The sequence below is a fragment of the Suncus etruscus genome, chromosome 1 (assembly GCF_024139225.1).
Source record: "Suncus etruscus isolate mSunEtr1 chromosome 1, mSunEtr1.pri.cur, whole genome shotgun sequence".
NCBI lineage: Eukaryota > Metazoa > Chordata > Mammalia > Eulipotyphla > Soricidae > Suncus > Suncus etruscus.
Window position 1 is genome coordinate 136996394 of NC_064848.1, and position 23270 is coordinate 137019663.

The 23270-nt window shown below is 42.1% G+C and overlaps 1 protein-coding gene across 1 annotated transcript in view; it reads left to right on the forward strand.

Moving 5' to 3' along the window:
• Positions 1-23270, forward strand: part of SND1 (staphylococcal nuclease and tudor domain containing 1) — a 531547-nt gene that overhangs the window by 201644 nt on the left and 306633 nt on the right. Inside the window, exon 11 of the mRNA XM_049774313.1 lies at positions 11365-11454. Coding sequence (XP_049630270.1) covers positions 11365-11454 — 90 coding nt within the window. The remainder of the gene's footprint in view (positions 1-11364; positions 11455-23270) is intronic.

The following is a 23270-nucleotide window of genomic DNA, read 5'->3' on the forward strand; positions in this document are numbered from 1 at the left end:
CATCATTTTTGTTGTGATCCTAGTGGGCTGACAATACTGTGAGATCTGGAGGTATCACATATCTAGCCACATGGTCCAGGAGCTGTAGAGCTGGGAAGATTTCGTAGCTTGGCCACTTGGTGAGGTTCATATGTGGAGCTAGGCTCTATCGATGTCAGATTGTCAGATATGCCTTTGAACTGCTGTGCCTTCAGGCAGAAAGGGAAGACTGCCTACCCCCATTCTTTGAAAGCCCTAGAATTGTCAGCTCAAGCAAGTTTATATAAACATACATACATATGTACATACACGGGGCCAGAGAGATAGCACAGTGGTAGGGTGTTTGCCTTGCAATAGAATTACAATCAAATCAGATTGCAGTCAAATTCTGGCATCGCATATGGTCCCCTGTGCATGCCAAAAGCCATTTGTTTTTTGGGTTTTTTTGATTCTTTTTTTTTTTTTTTTTGGTCACACCCTACAGCACTCAAGGGTTACTCTTGGCTCTATGCTCAGAAATAATTCCCGGAAGGCTCGGGGGACCATATGGGATGCTGGGATTCAAACCACCGTCCTGCATGCAAAGCAAATGTCCTACCTCCATGCCCATCAAAAGCGATTTGTGAGCACAGAGCCAGTAGTAACCCCTGAGTTCCGCCAGATGTGACCCAACCCCCCCAAAGTATGATATATATATATATATATATTATATATACATATTTATATATATACTTTTCTTCTTGTATGCATATGTTTGGGTTTTGGACCATACCTGGCAGACTCAGGGGCCCATATGGAATGTCAGAGATCAAACCTGAATTGGTTATATGTAAGGCAAATACCCTACCTACTGTACTTTTGCTCTGGCCCCAGAAATGATATACATACTTTCTTCAATTCACTTCTTCCTGTTATGCTAGTTCTAATAAGTTCCCCTCCCTTTTAAAGTCTTGTTGTTTTGAGGACCATTTTGTTAGTGCTGGGGTTTGATGACCCTATGGTCTTCCAACTTACAAGACTTGTATCCTGTCAACTGGTATCATTTCCTTAGCCCCACGGATTAAGAACTTTTTCTCCCTGCTGTTCCTCCAAAGCTCTTTATTTGGGGGGTGGGGGTTGTGAGGGTTTGTTTTCTGTCTGTAACCTGCAGTTTGTTGTATTCACCATGTTAATGTTCGTGCTGTCCCTGGAATGGACAGGTTGGCAGCAGGGTTGTTGCCCAAGAAACATGGAGTCACGGGAGAAGGTGCATAAGGACCAAGGATCTTGGATCTTACTGAGCCAGCCAAGCTTCACCTAAACGGAGATGCTTTCCCTGCCACTTTTATTAGAATTCACAGAATGGGCTGGAATGCCATACTTAAGGGTATTCCTATTAGGTAAGCCTGGGTGGGTTTATACAGATGTCTGTAGGTTTTGTGCCACATCCAGTGGTATGAAAGTTTTATTCCTTTTTCTGTACTCAGATTACCTCTGTTGGGGCTTGGGGTCCAATCTCAGTACCAGGAAGTAAACTATGGTTGGATGCATGCATGGCACACACAACTAACACTCCAACACAACTAAAAGTATTCTTATTTATGTATATTTAGTATATTTAGTATATTTATGACCCATACTTAGCTCGGTCCACCATGCAAATTTTAGTCATTATATTCACTGCCTTTGCCTACAATTGACACCGCTTTCCTTTCCCAGTTCACCCTCTCCCCCTTTTGTGGCATATAGCCTGTCCCTAGTTTCCTTAGACCTGCTCTGGACTTTAATATCACTTGTATGCCAACAACTTCTCAACATGTATCATAAGCCCACATTATTCTTTCCAGCTCTACATTTAAGTCTCCACTGAGCTGTGGGATAGAAGTTTAGCATGTCTATAACTGACTTCCTGGTCTTACCCAGTATGCTCTGCTCCTGCTCACTGAAGGTCCTTGTTCCTGTTTCCTTTTGTTAAGATTCTTGTTCAGATACCCTAGAGCCTTGATGGCAAACGTATGGTTTGAGTGCCTGCAGTGGCATGCAAAGGCCTTGCAGCTGGCACTTGGGAAGGGGTCCGCAATTAAGATATGCAGCGAGGCTGGAGGTGAGTGTGCTGGTGTCAGCTTTGCAGCTCACCTGGCAACAGGGCCGGACTGGCCATTGGAAGGACCAGGCATTAGCCATCATTGCCCTAGAATAATCTTCATTCATGCTACCTTTTCCTTGCAATCGTGGTTTCAATAGTGACTAGAGTAATTTTTTCTGATAGTTCACTCTGTCCTCATCTCCTACTGCTGTTCCTGTGCTCCTGATACTGTTTGATAAAGTACTTGTTTGATAAAGTACTTGCATAGTGTTAGGATTCACTTTTTTTTTGTTTTTGTTTTGTTTTGTTTTGGGTCACACCTAGCAGCACACAGGGGTTACTCCTGGCTCTGCTCAGAAATCTCTCCTGGCAGGTTCAAGGGACCATATGGGAAGCTGGGATTCGAGCCACCAACCTTCTGCATGCAAGGCAAACACCTTACCTCCATGTTATCTCTCTGGCCCCAGGATTCACTGTTCTTAATATTTACCACTGCTGGGCTGGACAGATGTTACAGAGGATAGGGCATTTGTGGTATGCACAGGTTTGATTCTTGGCACCCCCAAGAGTGAAGAGGTAGGATTAACCTTTACGTACCACCACCGTGTATGGCCCCAAAACAAAACAAAATATTTGCTAATGCTCTGCTATTGTTTTTTTTGTTTGTTTGTTTTTTATTTTAATTTAAGTCTTGCATGGGCTCTACTTTTTGCCTTTCTCCACATGACTGTAGCTGACTGATCCTGTTTTGGTTTCCAAAATCACATGTGGTCCCCTAAACAGCTTCAGAATCCTAAACACAGAGCCCAGGAGTCATCGTGAGCACTGTAAAATTGTTCAAAGCACCTCCTCTTTCCAAACTAAAATGTAACCTAGTGAATCTGACTCTGAATGCATTACCTGTGACTCTCTATTGTGCTTCTCTCTTTTTTTGGGGGGTTGGGTTTTGGGTCAGACCCCTCTGTGCTCAGGGGTTACTCCAGGCTCTATGCTCAGAAATGGCTCCTGGCAGGCTCCGGGAACCATACAGGATTCAAACCACCATCCTTCTGCATGCAAGGCAAATGCCTTACCTCCATGCTATCTCTCCGGCCCCTATTGTGCTTCTCTTGCTTTCTGCTCCATTCTTCATTTGTCAATTTCATTTATGAGCTACTATTGGCTGTTTAATTAGTGTCTTTTCAGTAAAGAATTTTAGTGGATTCATATTTATAGTGATTTTTGGTTTGTGATTATTCAATTTTGTGTAAGAATCTCCACAGTATCCTGAGGTCATTAAATCTGGGGGCCAGCATTGTTTCATTTATGCATTTTTTAATTCCCCTAATGAATAGGTTAGATAAAACAAGAACTGAACAGTAGTTGAGAATATAAAGCTTTGATTGGGTAGTTCCTTCTATTCCATCCAAGTGAGCATTGTCCAGAGACATCATACTGGCTTTCAGCCATACAAGGTGCTTCTTATCTCCTACTTGTGTCATTGCATACTGAGATTTGAGTGCTGCCAATCCTCCCAAGTCAGGGAGCATACATACCACATAGCATAATGCAGGGGCCTCAAACTCAATTTACCTGGGGGCCGCAGGAGGCAAAGTCAGGGTGAGGCAGGGCTGCATAAGGGATTTCACCAAAAAAAAGTCCTCAAACATCTTTATTAACAGTTTTAATTATTTCTTCTGAACATGAATAGAACATTGAGTGAAGATCATGAACAGTTCTTCTGAACATGGCATCTTTTGCCTATTCCTTGCTGCCAGAGACTTGACAGCACATTTGGCTTTAGAGAGGAAGCAGTTGAGACCCTAAGTATGGCTTGAAGGTGATCATCATTAAGTCTAGACCTGTATTTTGACTTATTGAAATTCAATGTGGAGAATAACTTTTCACACAAATATGTGCTCCCAAAAAGGCACATGGTGTGCTTGAACATTCGGGAAAGCTCAGGGAAGCTGGGGGGGGCAATTCTCTCAAAAATTGCTCATGCATGTCTGCTTTTCCACTAATCTCCCTGAACTTGGCTTTGAGATCAGAGCTGCATTGCAGGTCAATGAGCTCCATTTGAAGCACAGGAGGGGCATCTTGCACATCAAAGGAAAAGGGTCCACAAAAATTTGGAAAGTGGCTCTGTGCTTTTTGAAGTCTGCAGAATCTGTGATCAAATTCCTTCTCTAGCTTAAAAATAGCATCAACATATTCCTCACCATTGAATGGTATGCCTGCATCCACAAGTTCCTTGCATGCTGGGAAATGGCAAAAGTTTGTCTGAGAGAGCTTTCCATAACACAAGTTTTGTGGAGAATGCTCTCACGTTGTCATAGGCAGCACTGATAAGCTGCCTCAGGCCTTGTAACATCTTGTTTAGTACATTCAGCTTATGTGTGATGTCAACAAGAAAGGCTAAGTCCATGAGCAATGCATTTATGATCATTCAACTCAGAAACAGCATTCCCACCCTTCTCCATGAAGGCTTTCACTTCTTCTCTCAACTCAAAAACTCTTTTCAGGACATTTCCCCTGCTGAGCCAACGTACCTTGGTGAAATAGAGCACATCTTCATATTCTGACTCCATTTCCTCTAATAAAGCATGGGACCTCCTGTGCTTTAAGCCCCTGGATCTGATTTGGTTGATGCATTTCACAACAACAGACATCACATTGTCACAGGGCAGGCATTTACTGCGAAGGGCCTGCTGATGGATAATGCAGTGAAGAGCAATGGCCTTCTCTAAACCCTCCTCTTCAAGTTTTCTTTGAACAAGTGCCACCAGTCCATTTTTCCTCCCTGTCATCGATGGCGCTCCATCGGTTATTATTCCAACAAACCTCTTCCATGGCAAACCTGCATTCTCAATGGCATCACACAGATGCCGAAATATCTCATTAGTGGTGGTCTGGCCATGCATTGGAATTATTGTGAGCAGCTCCTCTGTCAATTCAAAATTGCAATCAACACCACGGACATAAATTGTGAGCTGCGCAGTGTCTGTATTAGCTGTGCCCTCATCAAGAGCAACTGAGTATGCATCAAAACATTTGGCTTTCTCACACAGTTGATGATAAATGTCACTTGACATGTCAGAAATGTGCTCTGCCACAGTGTTGGCAGAAAGGCTGATTTTGCTAAACTGACCTTTCTTTTCCAGACAGATAATACTTGCAGCCTGTAACATGTATATTTTAACAAACTCTCCTTCTGTGAATGGTTTCCCTGCTTTAGCAATCATCTCACTAACCATGTAACTAGCTTCGACTGATGCAGCATTCTCTTTGGTTGCTTTCTTGAAGAAATCTTGTTGCCTCATTAGACATGCTTTAAGACTGGCAACCTGCTTGACTCTCTTAATTTCTTGATATTTTGCACATTCCTCAGCATGTTTAGTTGAATGCGTTTCAAGTTGTATTCCTTGTGCACTGCAACTTTCTCTGAGCAAAGAAGACATGTGGGGATGACCCTGTGCTCAAAAAAGAAATACTGCGTCTCCCACTTTTCCTGAAATTGTCTGTGCTCATCATCAGTGTTTCTCTTCACTGCAGGCTTTGAAGAAGTCATGAGGAAGGTATGACAAAATCTGATGCTGTAATAAACTTCTCTCCCTTCTCTCCCTTAGGCCTCCGATAATGCAAGGGACAGCGGGCAGGAGCAGTGGAAATGACGTCTAGGCTAGGCGCAAAGTATTCGCGATTATTCGCTTACTGAATATTCGCAATAAAAAAATCGCATTAGTAAGAAAAAAATCGCATTAAACATTTGCATACCCTGAATGTAACTGCTCAGGGTATGCAAATGTTTAATGCGATTTTTTCTTACTAATGCCATTATTATTACGATTATTTGGTAAGCAAATAATTGCGAATACTGCGATATTTGAAGGCCTGCCGCGGGCCACAAAATGTTGTAAGGAGGGCCGCAAAATGCCCGTGGGCTGCGAGTTTGAGACCCCTGGCATAACGTCTCTCTAATGTTAGTGGTTGCAGGGTCTGCCAACCATATCATTTCTCAGGATGAACAGAGACTGCACCACATATTAGTGTTATTAGCCCACCATAGGAAGCAGACATCTTTTTCTATTTTTCTATTAAAAAATATTTGCATGTAAATTAGAGTCTAAACTAGACTGTCCTTTTGAGCAGGCAAGATTCATCTCAAGTCCTGTTTTCTCAGAATACATTCCATACTTCAATTGCCTCTTAGAGATTTCAAAGGCTTTTATGTACCTGGTAATTTGGAGGAATTGCTTTTATTTTGTGGTTTCTTAGGACTTCTAATATCTCTCTTGTAAGATGTTTGCAGATGTCAATAGCTCCTAGCTCTGAAGGGTTAGAATACTGGATTGTTCTGTTTTCACTTGAGATCTCTTGCTTTCTTGCTTGTGGTATTAGTTTCTCTTCTGGCTTCATGAGAGACATATAATGAACTTCTGAAATGGTCTAGTTTTTTAGCGGGGATGTTTATCAGTTTACTATTTATTTTTGTACGGTTTTAGGGTATTTTGACTTGTCCCAGTTGTGTTGACTAGCTTAAGTATTCTTGCTGAGACTTTCCATACATGTAGGTGGGTGTGTCTTTTCCCCTGATCTTCATCTAAAAAATGCTTGTTCAGAGGTGTTGCATATCTGCTGTCATTCTTTATAAATGGCGTTTTAGAATAAGTAGGGAAAGGCTCAGAAAATCGGGTACTATGGTAAGCCATGAGGGCATGTAAGGTAAATGTTAATGTTTTATATGATTCAATTGTAAAAGTGGTCACCTAGGCTTACATAATCATACAACTGCTCTGTAAATAAATGTTCTCTGTAGTTTGGTGAATATGAAGACATTAGAATCTATTCCTTAGGGCTGATTCTGATAGCCATTGATTTAAACTTTATTAAAAAATCTTGTTCATTACTGGAACTGGCATCTTTGTTATAGCCAGCATTCTTCCTGAAGTATTGTGTGTCATCATAAACTCTTATTTTAGGGCTCCACTATAGTGTCCCACTATTTTCATTTGGCTGCTTGAATGTTTAGAAATTATCCATAATTATGTCCATCTGCCTTTGTGCTACCCTTCTCTTCCACCAGACAACTCATGTCCCGTTTTTTTCTTGTTTTGTTTTTATTTTGTTTTGTTTTTCCTCTTCTTCCCTATCTGAAATTCTCACTTTGATATTCATTCTATTAAGAGTTGTATGTTTGGGGTCAGAGAGATAGTATGGCAGATAGGGCACTAGTTTTACAGGCAGGTTCAGTCCCTAGCTTTCCTTATGGTCCTCTTGATTACTGCTATGAGTGATTGTTGAGTTCAGAGCCAGGAATAACCCCTGAGTACTGCCAGATTGTGGCCCTTATTGGCCTTCAGATTTCCCCCCAGACATCACCACCACCACCAACAGCAACAACAATAAAACAGTAAATATTTTAGTACTGTACCTTCTTTATTAGTTTATGATCATAGGACCCCCTTCCCCAGCCATAGGCCTGGATTTGAGCTTGACCATCCTAGTTGTTATTCTTTTTTTAATAAGTGGATTTCCTCTCTTCATCATGGGGCTGAAAAATACTCACCTTTATAAAAATACTCACCTTTCTGTCTTTTTTTTTTTTTTTTTTTTGGTTTTTGGTTTTTGGCCCACACCCGGCGGTGCTGAGAGGTTGCTCCTGGCTATTTGCTCAGAAATAGCTCCTGGCAGGCACGGGGGACCATATGGGACACCGGGATTCGAACCAACCACCTTTGGTCCTGGATCGGCTGCTTGCAAGGCAAACTCTGCTGTGCTATCTCTCCAGGGCCCTCCTTTCTGTCTTTTGTTGTTGTTTGTTGTTGTTGTTGTTTGTTTGTTGTTTGGTTTTTGGTTTTTTTTTTGGCCACACCCAGTGACACTCAGAGGTTACTCTGGCTATGCCCTCAGAAATCGCTCCTGGCTTGGGGGAACATATGGGACACCAGGGGAGCGAATTGTGTTCTTCCTAGGCTAGAGCGGGCCAAGGCAGATGCCTTACAGCTTGCGCCACCGCTCTGCCCCCATCATTTATTTCTCTTTCTTCTTCTTTCTTTCTTTCTTTCTTTCTTTTCTTTCTTTCTTTCTTTTCTTTCTTTCTTTCTTTCTTTCTTTCTTTCTTTCTTTTCTTCTCTTTCTTTCTTTCTTTCTTTCTTTCTTTCTTTCTTTCTTCTTTCTTTCTTTCTTTCTTTCTTCTTCCTTCCCTTCCTTCCTTCCTTCCTTCCTTCCTTCCTTCCTTCCTTCCTTCCTTCCTCCTTCCTTCCTTCCCCTTCCTTCCTTCCTTCCCTTCCTTCCTTCCTTCCTTCCTTCCTTCCTTTCTCTCTCTTCTTTCTCTCTTTCTCTCTCTCTCTTTTCTTTCTTTCTTTCTTTCTTTCTTTCTTTCTTTCTTTCATTCTTTCTTTCTTTCTTTCTTTCTTCTCTTTCTTTCTTTCTTTCTTTCTTTCTTTTCTTTCTTTCTTTCTTTCCTTTCGTTTCTTTCGTTTCTTTCTTTCTTTCCCTTCCTTCCTTCCTTCCTTCCTTCCTTCTTCCTTCCTTCCTTCCTTCCTTCCTTCCTTCCTTCCTTTCCTTCCTTCCTTCCTTCCCTCCCTCCCTCCCTCCCTCCCTCCCTCCCTCCCTCCCTCCCCCCCCCCACTCAGGTGGTGCTCAGGGCTTATACCTAACTTCTGCACTCAGGTATTACTCCTGGCTGTGTTTAAGACATCATATGGGATGCCTGGGATTGAACCTGTGTAAGGAGGGTATCCTACCCACTCTACGTCACCTTATTTTCTGATTATGCATTGACAGAACTCTAAAATTCTACTACTACAGTTTTTATTTTAATGTTTTATTTACTTCTTGTTTTTTTTTTTGGGGGGGGGGCCACACCCAGTAACGCTCAGGGGTTACTCCTGGCTATGTGCTCAGAAGTTGCTCCTGGCTTGGGGGACTATATGGGACACCGGGGGATCGAACCGCGGTCCGTCCAAGGCTAGCGCAGGCAAAGCAGGCACCTTACCTTTAGCGCCACTGCCCGGCCCCGTTTTATTTACTTCTTAATTCAGGTAAGTTGTTATTGTTTCGGACCTCACCTGACCGAGTTCACTGACTCTGTACTACTAGCTGTTTTGATAACCTTGACTTCTCTTTGTAGCCATTAGGATCTCTTTTCCCTTTTGTTTTATTGCTTCACCCTGTGGTACTCACGGGTACTGCTGGCTTTATATTCTGGAACTCTGGTCTGAATTCAAACCCAGTCCTGGGGTTGATTTTTACAATGGGGTATTAAGATGCTCACTATTTGGGATTAGCTGGCTATTTATGAAAATTAATTATATGAATGTGTCTGAGTATAGAATGGATCATGCAAAAATATTTATTCAGGATATAATAGTAAAGTTGAATCCAGAAATTCTCACCTTGTGGACAGGGAAGAAACAGTTTGCATCGAAGTCAGGAGTTTGTTGATTTTCTTCTTTATTGCACCTCTCCTCCCAACAATAATTGGGTCCAGGAGAGTTCCATATCTGTAGACGCTGTCCTGTTCTTCTAGCATTTGATCTTTGCATACCATTTTGAGATTTGATTATAGCTGCTTGACCCAGCTCTTCATTACTCAGTAATGGAATGAAGGCATTGTACTTAGCTCTGGGATTACAAGGAAACAGAACTGAACAGGTTCTCTCTTTGTATTGAATTTAAGGACTAGTAGGAGAGAGACCATAAAGTAGACATTTCCCTGTTGAACGCGTTGTCAATCTCCTCCCATCCACCCCCACATCAGAAGGCAAACTTTTCTTATATTTCTATGATCATGACTCTCAATATTAAATTCTTCCTCTCTTCCTATCCTTTTGCCAGTTGCTGTTAAATTATTTCTTAAATTCATCTTTTTAAAATTTTTTTAATTTTTTAAATCCATGTTTTAATTTCTTATCCATTGCTGTTCCTGCTTCTATCACCTTCATTCATACGCTTCTATCATCTCAAACTTCTACCTGTGTTATTGTTGCCACCTTAACACAGTAACCTCGTCTAGAAGTCATGAGATAATGGATAATGGCCAATGAGATAATGGAGAGAGAATTAATGTTTAATACTCTTGGTTCCATATTTCTTTTTTTGCTTGTTCTGTTCCCCCCCCCCCCCCCGCTTTTGATTGTGGGGAGCTCTTTGCAGTGCTCAGATGCCCTGGGCCACTAGTGATGGCCTGGCAATGTAGTGTTTTCTGTGCGAAATGACATATGATACCATGGATAGAACTTGGGCCCAGCATACAAGGCATTTCCCCCTAGGGTTTTTGTTTGTTTGTTTGTTTGTTTGTTTGTTTGGCTTGTTTGTTATATTTGGGGGGATTGCCAGTTTAAGTTATTTTTCTTTGTAGTTTTTAATTTTTCTTCTCATGTTCATGTGCACATTTACCATCTTGTTAATGAAGCATCCCTTCATTTTACTTGCCATACTTGGTGGTACTCAGAGCTTACTCCTGAAGTTGTGCTTAGGGGAGACATATGGGATATTGGGGACTGAACCCAGGTCAGTCACTTACAAGGCAAGTGCTTTACCCACTGTACTAGGTCTCCAACCCCAGGGAATACATTTCTGATGGTTTATTTCCCCTGCTTTACTGAACTCTTAGTCTCTACCATATAGTTTATTGCTTATAAAAATTGCTTTGCGCTTTTGTTTCATATTGGTGGGTTTCTTCCCAGCACTAGATTTTTTTTTTATTTTTGGACCACACCCAGTAGTGTTCAGGGGTTACTGCTGACTCTGTTCTCAGAATTTACTCCTGTCATACTTGTTGGAACTTATGGGATGCTGAGGATCGAACCTGTGTCTTCCACATGCAAGGCAAATGCCCTACCCTCTGTGCTATTGCTCCATTCCCAAGATTACAAGAATTTTGAGTCCAGAATTGCAGTATTTAAATACAGAGGGCTTTGTATGAGACTAATAGTTAGTTGGTAGGTGCTTAAAATAGGCTAGCACTGTAATGGGATTAGATTTATAGTGCACTGTAGATATTTGAAGACCCAGATACTTATTGAGCTCCTTCTATACTTTAGTTTATGTAAATCTTTACCTTTCCATGAATATTGAGGTGGTTTTCAGTTTGGGTAATTTCAAACATTCCATTTGTGCCTGTCATATTAAAAAGACCATCTTACTCCCTGCAAAGCATTTTTGCCAAAATTTATTAATCATTTATCTAGCACTTTGTGATTGTGGGAGATAGAGTTCAATTTTTAGATGTCTTGTAGTATATGTTCCATTGGTTTTATTTGTTGATTTTTTTTTTTTTGGCTTTTATCTCATTGCTTTCTGATGTTATATTTTGTTTTGTTTTGTTTTTTTAGGATAAGAACAAGAAACTTCGTCCCCTGTATGACATTCCCTATATGTTTGAAGCCCGGGAGTTTCTTCGAAAGAAGCTGATCGGGAAAAAGGTTAGTGGTGGTATAGGCACATGTGCACATGGATGGGAATGATTTTCATCTGGGCCCCGGTGATGACCCCACATCCCAACAGAGGGAAGTGTGGACTCTGCCAAGTCAAGTATAATGACTTTTGTAGGAAGAGAGTGTTCCTCTGTGTCAGCAAGTGTACCTCATGGGAGAGGTTTAAAATTGGGGCCCTGACCACAATGTGATTGCAGAGCTGTTGTTTCATGTTCTTCCCAGGGTGCAGGAGCAATTCCAGTTTCAATAATTGCATATTGCCCTGGGCTCCAGCCACTTGGCTCTCTCAATCTCTCTCGCCCCATCCATTAAACATTTGGAGCTAGGAGATTTGTCATTGAGGGGAAGTTTCCGCTTTTTTCCAGCCTTTTTCACCTCTGAGGCTATGGCCAAGAATGGCTCTTCTGGACATGGAACTTACCTACAGCCACATACTTTGGAATGAGCACTGCATCTCCTTATGTCTTGTTAGATTGCCAGTAGCTTCTAGAAGGTGGTCTGCAAACCTTCGGGGAGAGAGGGTATATTTTTGGGAGCTTTTTGTAATACATTGAGTTCATTCCAGCACAAGATCTAAGTTCCCTAAGAGCACATTTTCTTGTGTTCTCAGAGGATCATATTATTCTGTGACCATCTGCATAGTTGGCCATTCCAGACAGAGGAAGTATTCTCTGAGAATTCCCTTGTTTTTCAGACCTCTTCTTCCTCCATTTATATGCATAACTGATTGGCTCTTCAGGGAGGTAAATCCATAGAAATTGGAATTCTTCTTTCCCTTCCTTTTTCTTCAGTGAGGGCTCTTCTTTAATATATATATATATATATATATATATATATATATATATATATATATATATATATATATATAGAGGTATATAAAATATTATATATAATATATAAAGTTTCTTAAGTTTTTAAAGGGTGTCTTCAGAAAGGCAGGAAATTTCTGCTATAGGTGTAACCTTTACACATTAAACCCACATTAGTATTCTTTAAATGCAATTTATTTTAAAGTTACTGTTGATATGACAGGCTTGATAAGGCTTTGGTTTTTGAACTAATGCCAAAATACTGTGTCATAAAATATAAATATAACTAGTTATTTTATTATATACCAGTCACTGGCATGATAAATCACAGCACAGATTTTCAAGTTGAGCATGAACTGAAATAGCTAATTTTGAGGTTGAGAAACCAAACTGGATTCTTTCAAATGAGTATAAAATCGTATAAAAATCTCCTCAGGTTTCTACAGCGAATAGGCTCATTTGTCATCATATAAAACTTGACAGAATGTGGTATTCATTCATGAGGTGGCGCGTTAATGTTGGCGTCAAGCCTCTCTGTTCCTCTCTCTCCTCTTATCTGATCTCGTTGTCCAACATCTTTATTTCCGCATGCTGACATGCCACTCGTTTATTGGCTCATAAACAGTAGCGTCAAGATAAACAAGAAATTCCCATATGAGTGTGTGCTTCTGTTGAACTCTGTCCAAAACCTTGCAGAACAGAATGGAAGTACAACCTTGTGGGTGTAACCAGTGCAGCAGCCACTTACGTGCTTTTCGACAGTTAACCCTCGGATGCTCTCCCTGACACCGGGCACCTGGCCTCTGTGAAATTCTCTATCTCAGGATACAAGGCTCAGGTCTCTGGATTCAGAACAGGTGGTGGTTCTTAAACATGTTTCTTCTTCTTCTCTTCTTCTTTTTTTTTTTTTTTTTTTGGTTTTGGTTTTGGTTTTTGGTTTTTGGGCCACACCCGGCATTGCTCAGGGGTTACTCCTGGCTGTCTGCTCAGAGAATAGCTCCTGGCAGGCACGGGGAACCATATGGGACACTGGGATTCGAAACCAACCACCTTTGGTCCTGGATTGGCTGCTTGCAAGGTAAACGCTGCTGTGCTATCTCTCCGGGCCCAAATAGTTTCTTCTTGATGGGAGAAATTTCTTTTACTGGGTCCCTATGCCTAAGAGTGATATAGGCTCTGTTGGTGCTGAACCTGGCTTTGTCCCTCTATGGTGACATTATGTCTGTGATGAGGACTGCACAAGAAGTTGGGAGTAGTTCTCTGCCACTTGCTTCCTGGAACATTTCTCAATGCAAATATTTTTTTCTGCCTCACCACCTGTAACCACTTGCCTGTCCTCTGGGTCCTGCCATTGTAACAACGAACAGCCATGTTGCTCTCCAGTCTGGGAGCAGGGCCCGGCATTCAGTACCAGGGGAGCAGGCAAGCGCATCATTGCACATTTCTGCCAATTCCCTTTAGACCTGTGCAGCTGTTCCGCGCAGCACATGGTGATTAAGAGGCACCGAGAGGGAGCGGTGCGCGCCTCTGTGCCTGTGTGCGTGAAGCTGATTAGGGGCGCCTGTCAATGTGGGAGCAAGATAATGGAGTTAAAACCATCTTCTTTCTCAGCCCAGACCATTATTTTTGACCATCCCAGAGAGTCTAGAGGATGACAGTTGTCAGCAGGTTCTTCAATGTATAAGGAATCCAGTTTGCAGTGATACTGTGCAGCAGTTTGTTGGGCTTGATGGCCTCCACTTTATTCCTTGTGTTGAAAATTTGCTGACGCCTTCTTGAGGTTTCATTCTGGCAGAATTCCGTCCATGAAAGTAGCTGTGCCCCTCCTGGACTTTGTGATTTGTCCACTGGGGCAGACAGTTGGCCTTCTCCATCTCTTGGGAGTCATTAGGAGAATCTGAGATATTTTCTCGCCTTTCACTTCTTTTTTCTGGCTATCACAAAGAGAGCAGGGTAGCTTTGAGTTTGTGGGATGGAAGCTAATATAGCCTTTCTTTTTTCATTTGATTTTCTCACTGGCTCTCAGATCTGGATATTGAACCAATCTGGGAGTTAACTTAACTGATGTCCTCACTGGAGTATTTCCCCAGGTTCTTCATTGTTTGTTTTACTGGGTTTCTTGCTCTTTCCCTCCATCGTGATGATTCTGATTTGATGTGACAGCAAAGCTTTCCCCACTCTGTTTATCATTTGCTATATGTACTTCCTCTAAAATCTTGGCCGAAGGAGAATGTGGTGGTGAAGACTTAACCTTGCTTCTTCTGTTGGGAGTCATCTTGCATCATAAGTTTTATTGAAAACTTATTTAAAGGTGGCCAGAGTGATGGCACAGTGGTAGTAGGGGCTTTTGCCTTGAATGTGGCTGACTCGGACGGACCTTGGTTCGATCCCCCAGCATCCCATATGATCCCCCAATCCAGGAGCGATTTCTGAGCGCAGAGCCAGGAGTAACTCCTGAGCATCACCAGGTGTGGCAAAAAAAAAAAAAGAGAATTTATTAAAAATCAGTTATTATTTTCCAGAACTAAATTCTAGGTATATGACACTTAGAGGGATGTTGTTATTATAGTGTGATAAAAACCTCAGCTCTAAAACTAGGAGGAACGTGGGCCTGGAACCAAACACTGAAGTAGGAGATAATTCATACAGTGAAAAGGGGCAAGAGTGAAGTTCAGGAATTCCAACACTTACGCCAGGAATCCCAACACACAAGCTTTCTACTCCTAAGGAGGAAAGGCAGCTTTTTGAAGAAAGACAAGGAATGAATGCCCTGCTAAATAGGGATGGTCCTAGTAATCTAATCACCAGATCACACCCTAGGGTGGAAAATGAATACTGCACAGGGTAGAACCCAGAGAGATGTGGGCCCCAATTTTTCTCATAGCAGAAAACACTATTTTCTGGTGTATAAGAGGACTTTTGAAATAAAAAAAGTCAACCGAAAATCGGGGTCGTCTTATACGCCGAGTATATGCCTGAAAAAAGATATGCCTCTAAATGAAAATCGTCTGGATATTGGCACAAAACAAATTTCCCAACTCCATCCTGCACCATTCACTGCAAGGCTGCTCGGATCGCCTCTAGACTCAGCCAATCCAATGCTGGCTTTTTATGCATGCAAAATTATACAATGTTCTGGACCCGAATCTACACTATAAAAAGCTTGCTCAGATTGGCCAGAGTCAGAGAGGAAGTCTATTACAGTATATACCTTTGAACCTATGTTTTAACTGTAAAATTGGGGGGTGAGGTCGTCTTATATGCCGGAAAAAACGGCAGTTTTTTTTTCTCATTGGGGTGTTAGTTTTAGTTTGGGGTCACACCCCATGGATGGCTCAGGACTTCTTAGGAATCTCTCCCAGCACTCTCCAGAAACCATTTGGGATGTCAGGAATCAAACCTGGGTGGCTGTGTGCAAAGCAAGCACCCTGCCTGCTGTGCTATTGCTTTGGATCCTGTTTTTTCTTAGTGCTTGAAAGCCAGCCAACTAAAAACAGTGATCTGTGTGCTAAGTCCATTTTTCTCCATGTAATGCCTTCACTGGATTTTCCTCCTCAACTGTCCCAGAATCGCAAAGGGGCAAAATCTCAACAAAAATAAAAAAAATTTTTTTTTGGAAAGAACTTATTTGCTTCTATCATGACTTTCTTCAGATTTTTTTTTTTTTTTTTTTTTTTGCTAATGGGGATAGGGTGGTGTGAATGCTCAGGATTACCTCTGGCTCTGCACTCAGAATTACTGTATATAAGACAACTTTGAAACAAAAGAAGGCAACCGAAAAACAGCAGTGATCTTATATGCCAAGTATATCCTGAAAAAATGTTTCAGTATGCCGCTAAATGAAAATTGTCTGAATATTGTCACAAAAACGAATTTTCCAACGCGATCCTGCACCAGTCACTGCAAGGCTTGCCTCTCTAACTCAGCCCAATCCAAGCAGGCTTTTTATGCAAGCAAATTAGACAATGTTCTGGACCCGAATCTACACTGTAAAATGCCTGCTCAGATTGGCCAGAGTCAGAGAGGACGTCTATTACAGTATAACCTTTGAAACCTTTGCTTGTTGTGATTGGCTCACTGTGGTACTGAGCACAGGGAACACAAGCAGCACATGCAGCACAGGAACGTTCTGTCTGATACAGCGAATATTAGGCCTAAACCTATGTTTTAACTGCCAACAAATACGGTACTCCAGGCAACACTCATTGGGCCATATGGGATGCCCAGGATTGAACCCATACCCTACCTACTGTACTATTGCTTCGGCTCCCTATAACTATATTTTTCATAGACACCTTACCCAGATGATGCCTGGGGGTGCACAACTGATATTTTCTGCTCCGTTTTAGCAGTCCAAGGGTCCCTCCTGCCTGTGGTCTAGTGGGCATATGGTGCCAGAGTCATACTCAAGATAGGTGCCTTACACATACTCAAAGATATGTTGCTCTATATGTAAGCTATTGTCTCTTGCTTCTCAAAATACTTTTAATCCATGTAAACCTTTTGCAAATGACATATGAATCATTATGACTATTATCCCTTAAATTGCAGAATTTCTGTCACCATGGGAACCATTGTATTCAAAATTGTAACTGATCAAGTATTGAAGGGTCAAAGTGGTACAAGAGAGAATTGCCAGAATCCAAATATACAGAAGCTTAAGTCCTGACAATAAATGCTTGGTCCAGGCCTTCCTGCTTCCAGAGATCTCTGACCCACAATGCAATGCCCAACAGTTCTGTGGAATAAATAGTTTGGGAATGAGGCTGATTTGTAATATGACGTCTGACTTTGTTGTTTTTATGCCATTGAGTATTTTTGTTTTTTGTTTATTTTGTTTGTTTTTTGTTTTTGTTTTTGTTTTTTGGACACATCCAGTGACATCTCAGGGGTTACTCCTTCTCTGCTCAAAAATGGGCTCCTGCTTAGGAGACCATATGGGACGTGGGGTGGATCGATCCACAATTAGTCTAGGGTTAGTGCTTGCAAGGGCTAACCGCTTGTGTCACTGCTTCGGCCCCTTATGTTTGTTTTTTATAGAAAACATCATCACTGATTGGTTACATTGTTTGTGCAGACATTTTTTCCTTGATAAACACAAACTTTGGGGCATGAATTGGAAATGACAATGTAGGGAATTATTTCAAATTTGGTGTTTTAAATGTGTCTTTCCTGATGAGGTCCATTTACAGAAGTATGGAACCCTTCAGGGTAGAACTCTAGAGGCACCACTCTTTATGACCTTAGCAACTTAGAATTGTGCAGCATTTCTTAAGCACAGATGGGATCACAAGTAAAAGTCATGTAAATGGAGGGCTGTGGCCTAAGACTGAGTGGAAGGAGTATGGGGACACAGGAGGGAAGCTTGGTTGGACATAGTTGAGAGACTGCTCTAGTATGCTCTGGTTATGGGGGATTGAGCCATTATGAAGCTCCCTCTGACAACACCCCTCACCAGCTCCCGCTGTAAATTGTGTGCCAATGCTTCCCCTGCTCTTGCAAGCCTGTAGCCTAGGATCTCCTATCTGAAGACCCTTTGCTGATCCATTGCTTTTCATCCATTATCAGCTAAATAAAGGAGCCTCATGGTGAGTGGTCATCCAGCTTCTTGATTTGGTAGACTATTGTTTTCTGTTTTTTTTGTTTTTTTTTTCCCCTGGGGCCCATCTGTGGCCCAGCAAACATTTCATCCTATAATCCCACCCAGAGCACTCTATCCTTGATTGGTTCCTCTTTTCCACACACATACCCATCCCTTTTCTGGTATTGTCTATTAGTTGCAGGAATACATTTTGTTCACACCCGTTAGGTCTTTGTACTTGCGATCTCTTCTCATTGGAGTAGCCTCTTTGCTTCCTTCCTTCCTTCCTTCCTTCCTTCCTTCCTTCCTTCCTTCCTTCCTTCCTTCCTTCCTTCCTTCCTTCCTTCCTTCCTTCCTTCCTTCCTTCCTTCCTTCCTTCCTTCCTTCCTTCCTTCCTTCCTTCCTTCCTTCCTTCCTTCCCCCTCCCCCCCCCCCCCTCCTCCCTCCTCCCTCCCTCCCTCCTCCTCCCTCCCTCCCTCCCTCCCTCCCTCCCTCTCCTCCTTCCTTCCTTCCTTCTTCCTTCCTTCCTTCCTTCCTTCCTTCCTCCTTCCTTCCTTCCTTCCTTCCTTCCTTCCTCCCTCCCTCCCTCCCTCCCTCCCCCTTCCCTCCCTCCCTCCCTCCTTCCTTGCTCCCTCCCTCCCTCCCTCCCTCTTTCCTTCCTTCCTTGCAATCTCTTCTCATTGGAGTAGCCTCTTTGGTTTCTTTCTTCTCTTTCTCTCTCTCTCTCTCTCTCTTTTTTTTTTTTTTTTTTTTTTGGTTTTTGGTTTTTGGTTTTTGGGCCACACCCGGCGATGCTCAGGGATTACTCCTGGCTTTCTGCTCAGAAATAGCTCCTGGCAGGCACGGGGGACCATATGGGACACCGGGATTCGAACCAACCACCTTTGGTCCTGGATCGGCTGCTTGCAAGGCAAATGCCGCTGTGCCATCTCTCCGGGCCCTCTCTCTCTTTCTTTTCCTCTTTCCCTTCCTTCCTTCCTTCCTTCCTTCCTTCCTTCCTTCCTTCCTTTCCTTCCTTCCTTCCTTCCTTCCTTCCTTCCTTCCTTCCTTCCTTCCTTCCTTCCTTCCTTCCTTCCTTCCTTCCTTCCTTCCTTCCTTCCCTCCCTCCCTCCCTCCCTCCCTCCCTGTTTTTGGGCCACACCCGGTGGTGCTCAGGGGTTACTCCTGGCTATCATGCATGGGGGACCATATGGGACGCTGGGATTCAAGCCAACCACCTTAGGTCCTGGATCATCTGTTTGCAAGGCAAACACCACTGTGCTATCTCTCCAGCCCCTGTTTTTTTCTTTTCTTCCATTGCACATATTCTTCAGATCCAAGTGACTTGTGACTTCCTGGGGAGTCCCCAACCATGCCCATTTCTTCAGATAACTTTCCCTGTACATGTTTTTCTTTTTCTTTTTTTTTTTATAACAACTTAAAATATTAGGGAGTTTATCTGTTTATAGCCATCAGTCTCATTAGTTCTTCTTTTAAGGCTCACATGTGGTTTGCATACCTGGCCAGAGCCCAGTCTATACAGTTAATGATGCACAGCAGATATTCAGTACACTTCTCCTGAATTAATTTTAAGGGAAAGTGGGACACTGGGCTCACAGCTGTGTGTTATAAGACTATATAAAGGGAAGTAGAATTAGCACCCAGCGCCCGTGTCCAGGGTTCACCATATGTGCGAGAAGTGGGATGAGCTTGTGTCTTCATTGCAAGACTTCTTAGTCAATCTGGACAGGGTTGACATTCTGCGTAAACAATGCTGTCTCTATTCTGGTGTTCTGTGCTTTTATTAGACAGGTTGGTAACCTAACTACTGTTAATAGTCTTGTTTCTGTGGATAACATTTTCTGTCTGAGCTGACTATAGAAGATGTGATTCATTTGTTGAGTGGACAACTTTCTGTAATTTTTATTTCATTCCCATATGTACTGTGAACTAGCAGTCTTCTTTTATAAGGAACACATAAGACACTGAATCCAACTAAGAGGTTATTTTTTGACATCTCTCTTCTTGTTAGTACTAAGTTGTTTTCACCTTTGATTTTCTTCTGCGTTCACAGCCATCAGTGCTTTAGGCTTATACCTGGTTCCATGCTCAGTGAACACTCTTGGCGGAGTTTTGAGAACCAAACCCAGTTTGGGCGTGTGCAAAGCAAGTTTCTTACCCACTGAACTACCACTTCACCTCTCAATTTTCCCTTATATTTTACCAGGGACAGACAGTGGTCCTCTGGGCTTACTCCTAGCTCAGCAAGACAAATGCTATAAATGCAGTACTTTTTCTCTAATCCTGTTTTCACTTTAAAAAAACTTTATTTAGAGGAGCTGCACCCCATATGGTCCCCAGAACATTGTCATTAGTGACCCCAGAGTGCAGATCCAGGCATTAGCCCAAAGTAACACTGAATATGACCCAAAAATAGGATAAAAAGAAAAAAACTAATGTTCACAGAAAGAGATTTTTATGCAAATGCCTTTGCTCTTTGTCATAAACTGAGGCCTTGTAGAAAGACCCCTTCCCTTTTGTGTGTACAGAAATATAGATAGATCAAGGTTTGTGTCCTTTTTGGAATTATGGCTGCTCATCCAGAACACAGACATTGAAATTCTGGTTCACTACAGCTGCTCTATCCCAGTGCACAGACAGCAGCAGGTAGTGATAGCTGAAGGTTATCTGCTCTCTAGACATGATCTCATTAGTCTTTGAGATGATGGAGCTACAAAGTGAGGTTGCATCAAATTGTTCTTCAGGGAGACCAGGGTCACATTCTGATTTTTGCTTCTAGTTTGGACGGACAGTGTGAGCTCATTGGCAACTTCACTAAGCCAATGAAGATCATCTCCTTTTCTCTCCAATTTTTCTTCATAGTGGAGACATCTGGGAGGAAGGTGGGGGCAGGTTGCTGTTCTCACTCGGCCCAAACCAGATCTAAGGTGGTAGAGCATTGTCAAAGCTGGCTTCCCACATTTGGGACCTTTCTCTGGGAGTTAAAGAGCAGGACTTGTTGAGTTCAGGTGAGCTCTTCAAGGTTATTGTGCTTTCTTGGGGAAGATTCCTTCACTGCGTCACTGGCCTTTTCCTTCAAACCGCTAGTTTCAGTGGCTTTAGTGAATTTACTCTACTGTGTTAAGTACAAAGCTGGCAGGCAGGCTGGGAATTCTTGTTATTAATCACCTCTGATGTTATTAAACACCTCTGATATTTGGCTTTATAAACATTTCCTTTGTTGTCTGCACATTTTTCACTTCCGATTAATTTGATTCACTCACGTTCTGGAAAAGTCCTTTACATTAATGATCAAAATAGGGCCTAAGGTTGTGAATGCTTTGTGATTTAAATTGACAGGTTTATATGAGGTTGCTTGTCCTTGCTTTCTCTGTGCCATCTGTTGCCATCAATGTGACTGTAAATTTTTTGAGTAAACCAAAATATCATGAAACCGACAAATGTTTTGTGTTGTGTATGTAAATATTTTGGGGGATTACTATGTTGCTCACCCTAATCTGATTAGGTGATTGTGCCCTACCCTAGGGTGTGACCTGGAATTCTGCCCCCACCCTAGGGTAGGACCTGATTCTGCTTCCACCATTGGTTGGTATCTGATCCCACCATTGGGTGGGACCTGACTCTGGACTATAAGAGCAAGGGCCTGTGGAAGGCGAGAGGCTTTTGCTGGCTGGAACTGAATCGGAGTCTTTGGACTTCAGTTTTGTCCATCCGAATAAAGCAAATATTTCCACGAGCCTGATTGTCTGCGAGCTGTTACCCCGCCATTTCACCTCAGAACCGTGGGCTAGACAGGGTCAGACACGTGCTACGAGCTGGAAGAAAAGGGCCTCATTCTCCATCCCTCCATCAGTCAACCTCTTCAGGGGCTGTCCTGCTACATAATGGCGCCCCGACAGGGACCTGAACCCTGGACCCTCAGAAACTGTAAGTGAAATATTTCATTGGAAATTTCCTATGCTGACCATCAAATGGTTTCTGTGGTTAGTCATGTGGATTTTACCACCCTTAGTCTTACGCATTGGTGCTCTAGTATACAAGTGGATCATTCCATTTTGTTTAAAACTAATTGGTTTTGATCTAAGGACAATCACTGCAGTTGGATGGTTGTGGTCTATATTTCAAATGAAAAGTGTAGTGTCTCTAGCCATCATAGTTTGAATTTCTGTGTTGACTAACGTTATTATTATGAGCATAGTTATTTGCTGTTATTTCTATTTAGGAAATAGAAAGTGTAGAAATGGTGAGGCTAAAACCAGTATAGATAATAAATTAAATTTATCTGACGAAAACTCAGACCAAGGTGCAGGCTGACGAATCCAGCCCCACCATCAACAATATAGAAATTTTTGCTGGAAGAAAAACAACTCAGAATGTTAAGCCTGATTCTAGTGAATTGCTTGACAGTAGTGACTCAGATAATGATCTACCTCCAGTGCTAACTCCACGAAGTATGCCTCCTTCTAGTCACAAAATTGAATCGCAGAGCAGAGCAGATTCAAAAAATGAACCACATGCTCAGTCTCAGAGCTCTATTCAGAGTAATTTTGCTAATCAGGCTTTATCCCCTATAGACGGGGTAAATGTTTCTAACTATGTACCCTATCATGGAAGAATTAGATCGGTTTAAAAGATCATGTAAAGAAAATGGGCCAAAATCGCCATACAGTGTGGAGTTATTAAGACTTTGGAGTCATAATCATCTTGGACTTTGTATGATTTTAAAAGAATCGCTGAAATATGCCTGTCGTCCTAAACAGCAAACGCGAACTGAATGGAAATGTACTATTCAGAAGGCGTTAAAAAGCTAAATTATATAGTCCGGATGGTATGAAAAAGCAAGTGGCAGGTGTTACTCATCGTATGAATTATTGATGCAGAAAATCAATTTGCAAATATTCAGACACACAGCTTTACCTAAGGAAATCTTAAATTTAATCAGGGAGATTGCATTGTCAGCATGGGAAAAAAATTGATTCTAACAGCATTGGTAGAGGAAACTTTTTAAAAATTACCCAAGGCCCTTATGAGTCATTTGCAGAGTTTGTAGGTAAGATTAAAGATGCTCTGAAGTTACAGGTGGAAGATGAGGAGATTAGAAACTTCCTAGTAAAATCTGTGGCCTATCATAATGCAAATTCAGCCTGTAGATTAGTATTGAATACATTAAATGAAAAGTCAGATCTGAATGATTACCTTTATGCCTGCCGGAATGTCTATGTGGAACCCCAAACCCCCACCCCACTCAGACTCAGTACAAACCTTCCCAGTTACCAAGGGAACAATGTCTTACCCCTCGGGGACAGAACACTTTCCGGAAACCAGGTCTTTGCCCAAAATGCAAAAGGGTCGCCACTGGGCGAAAGATTGCAGATCCAGAAACCTCATTAATAATAACCTAAGTAGAGGTTTCA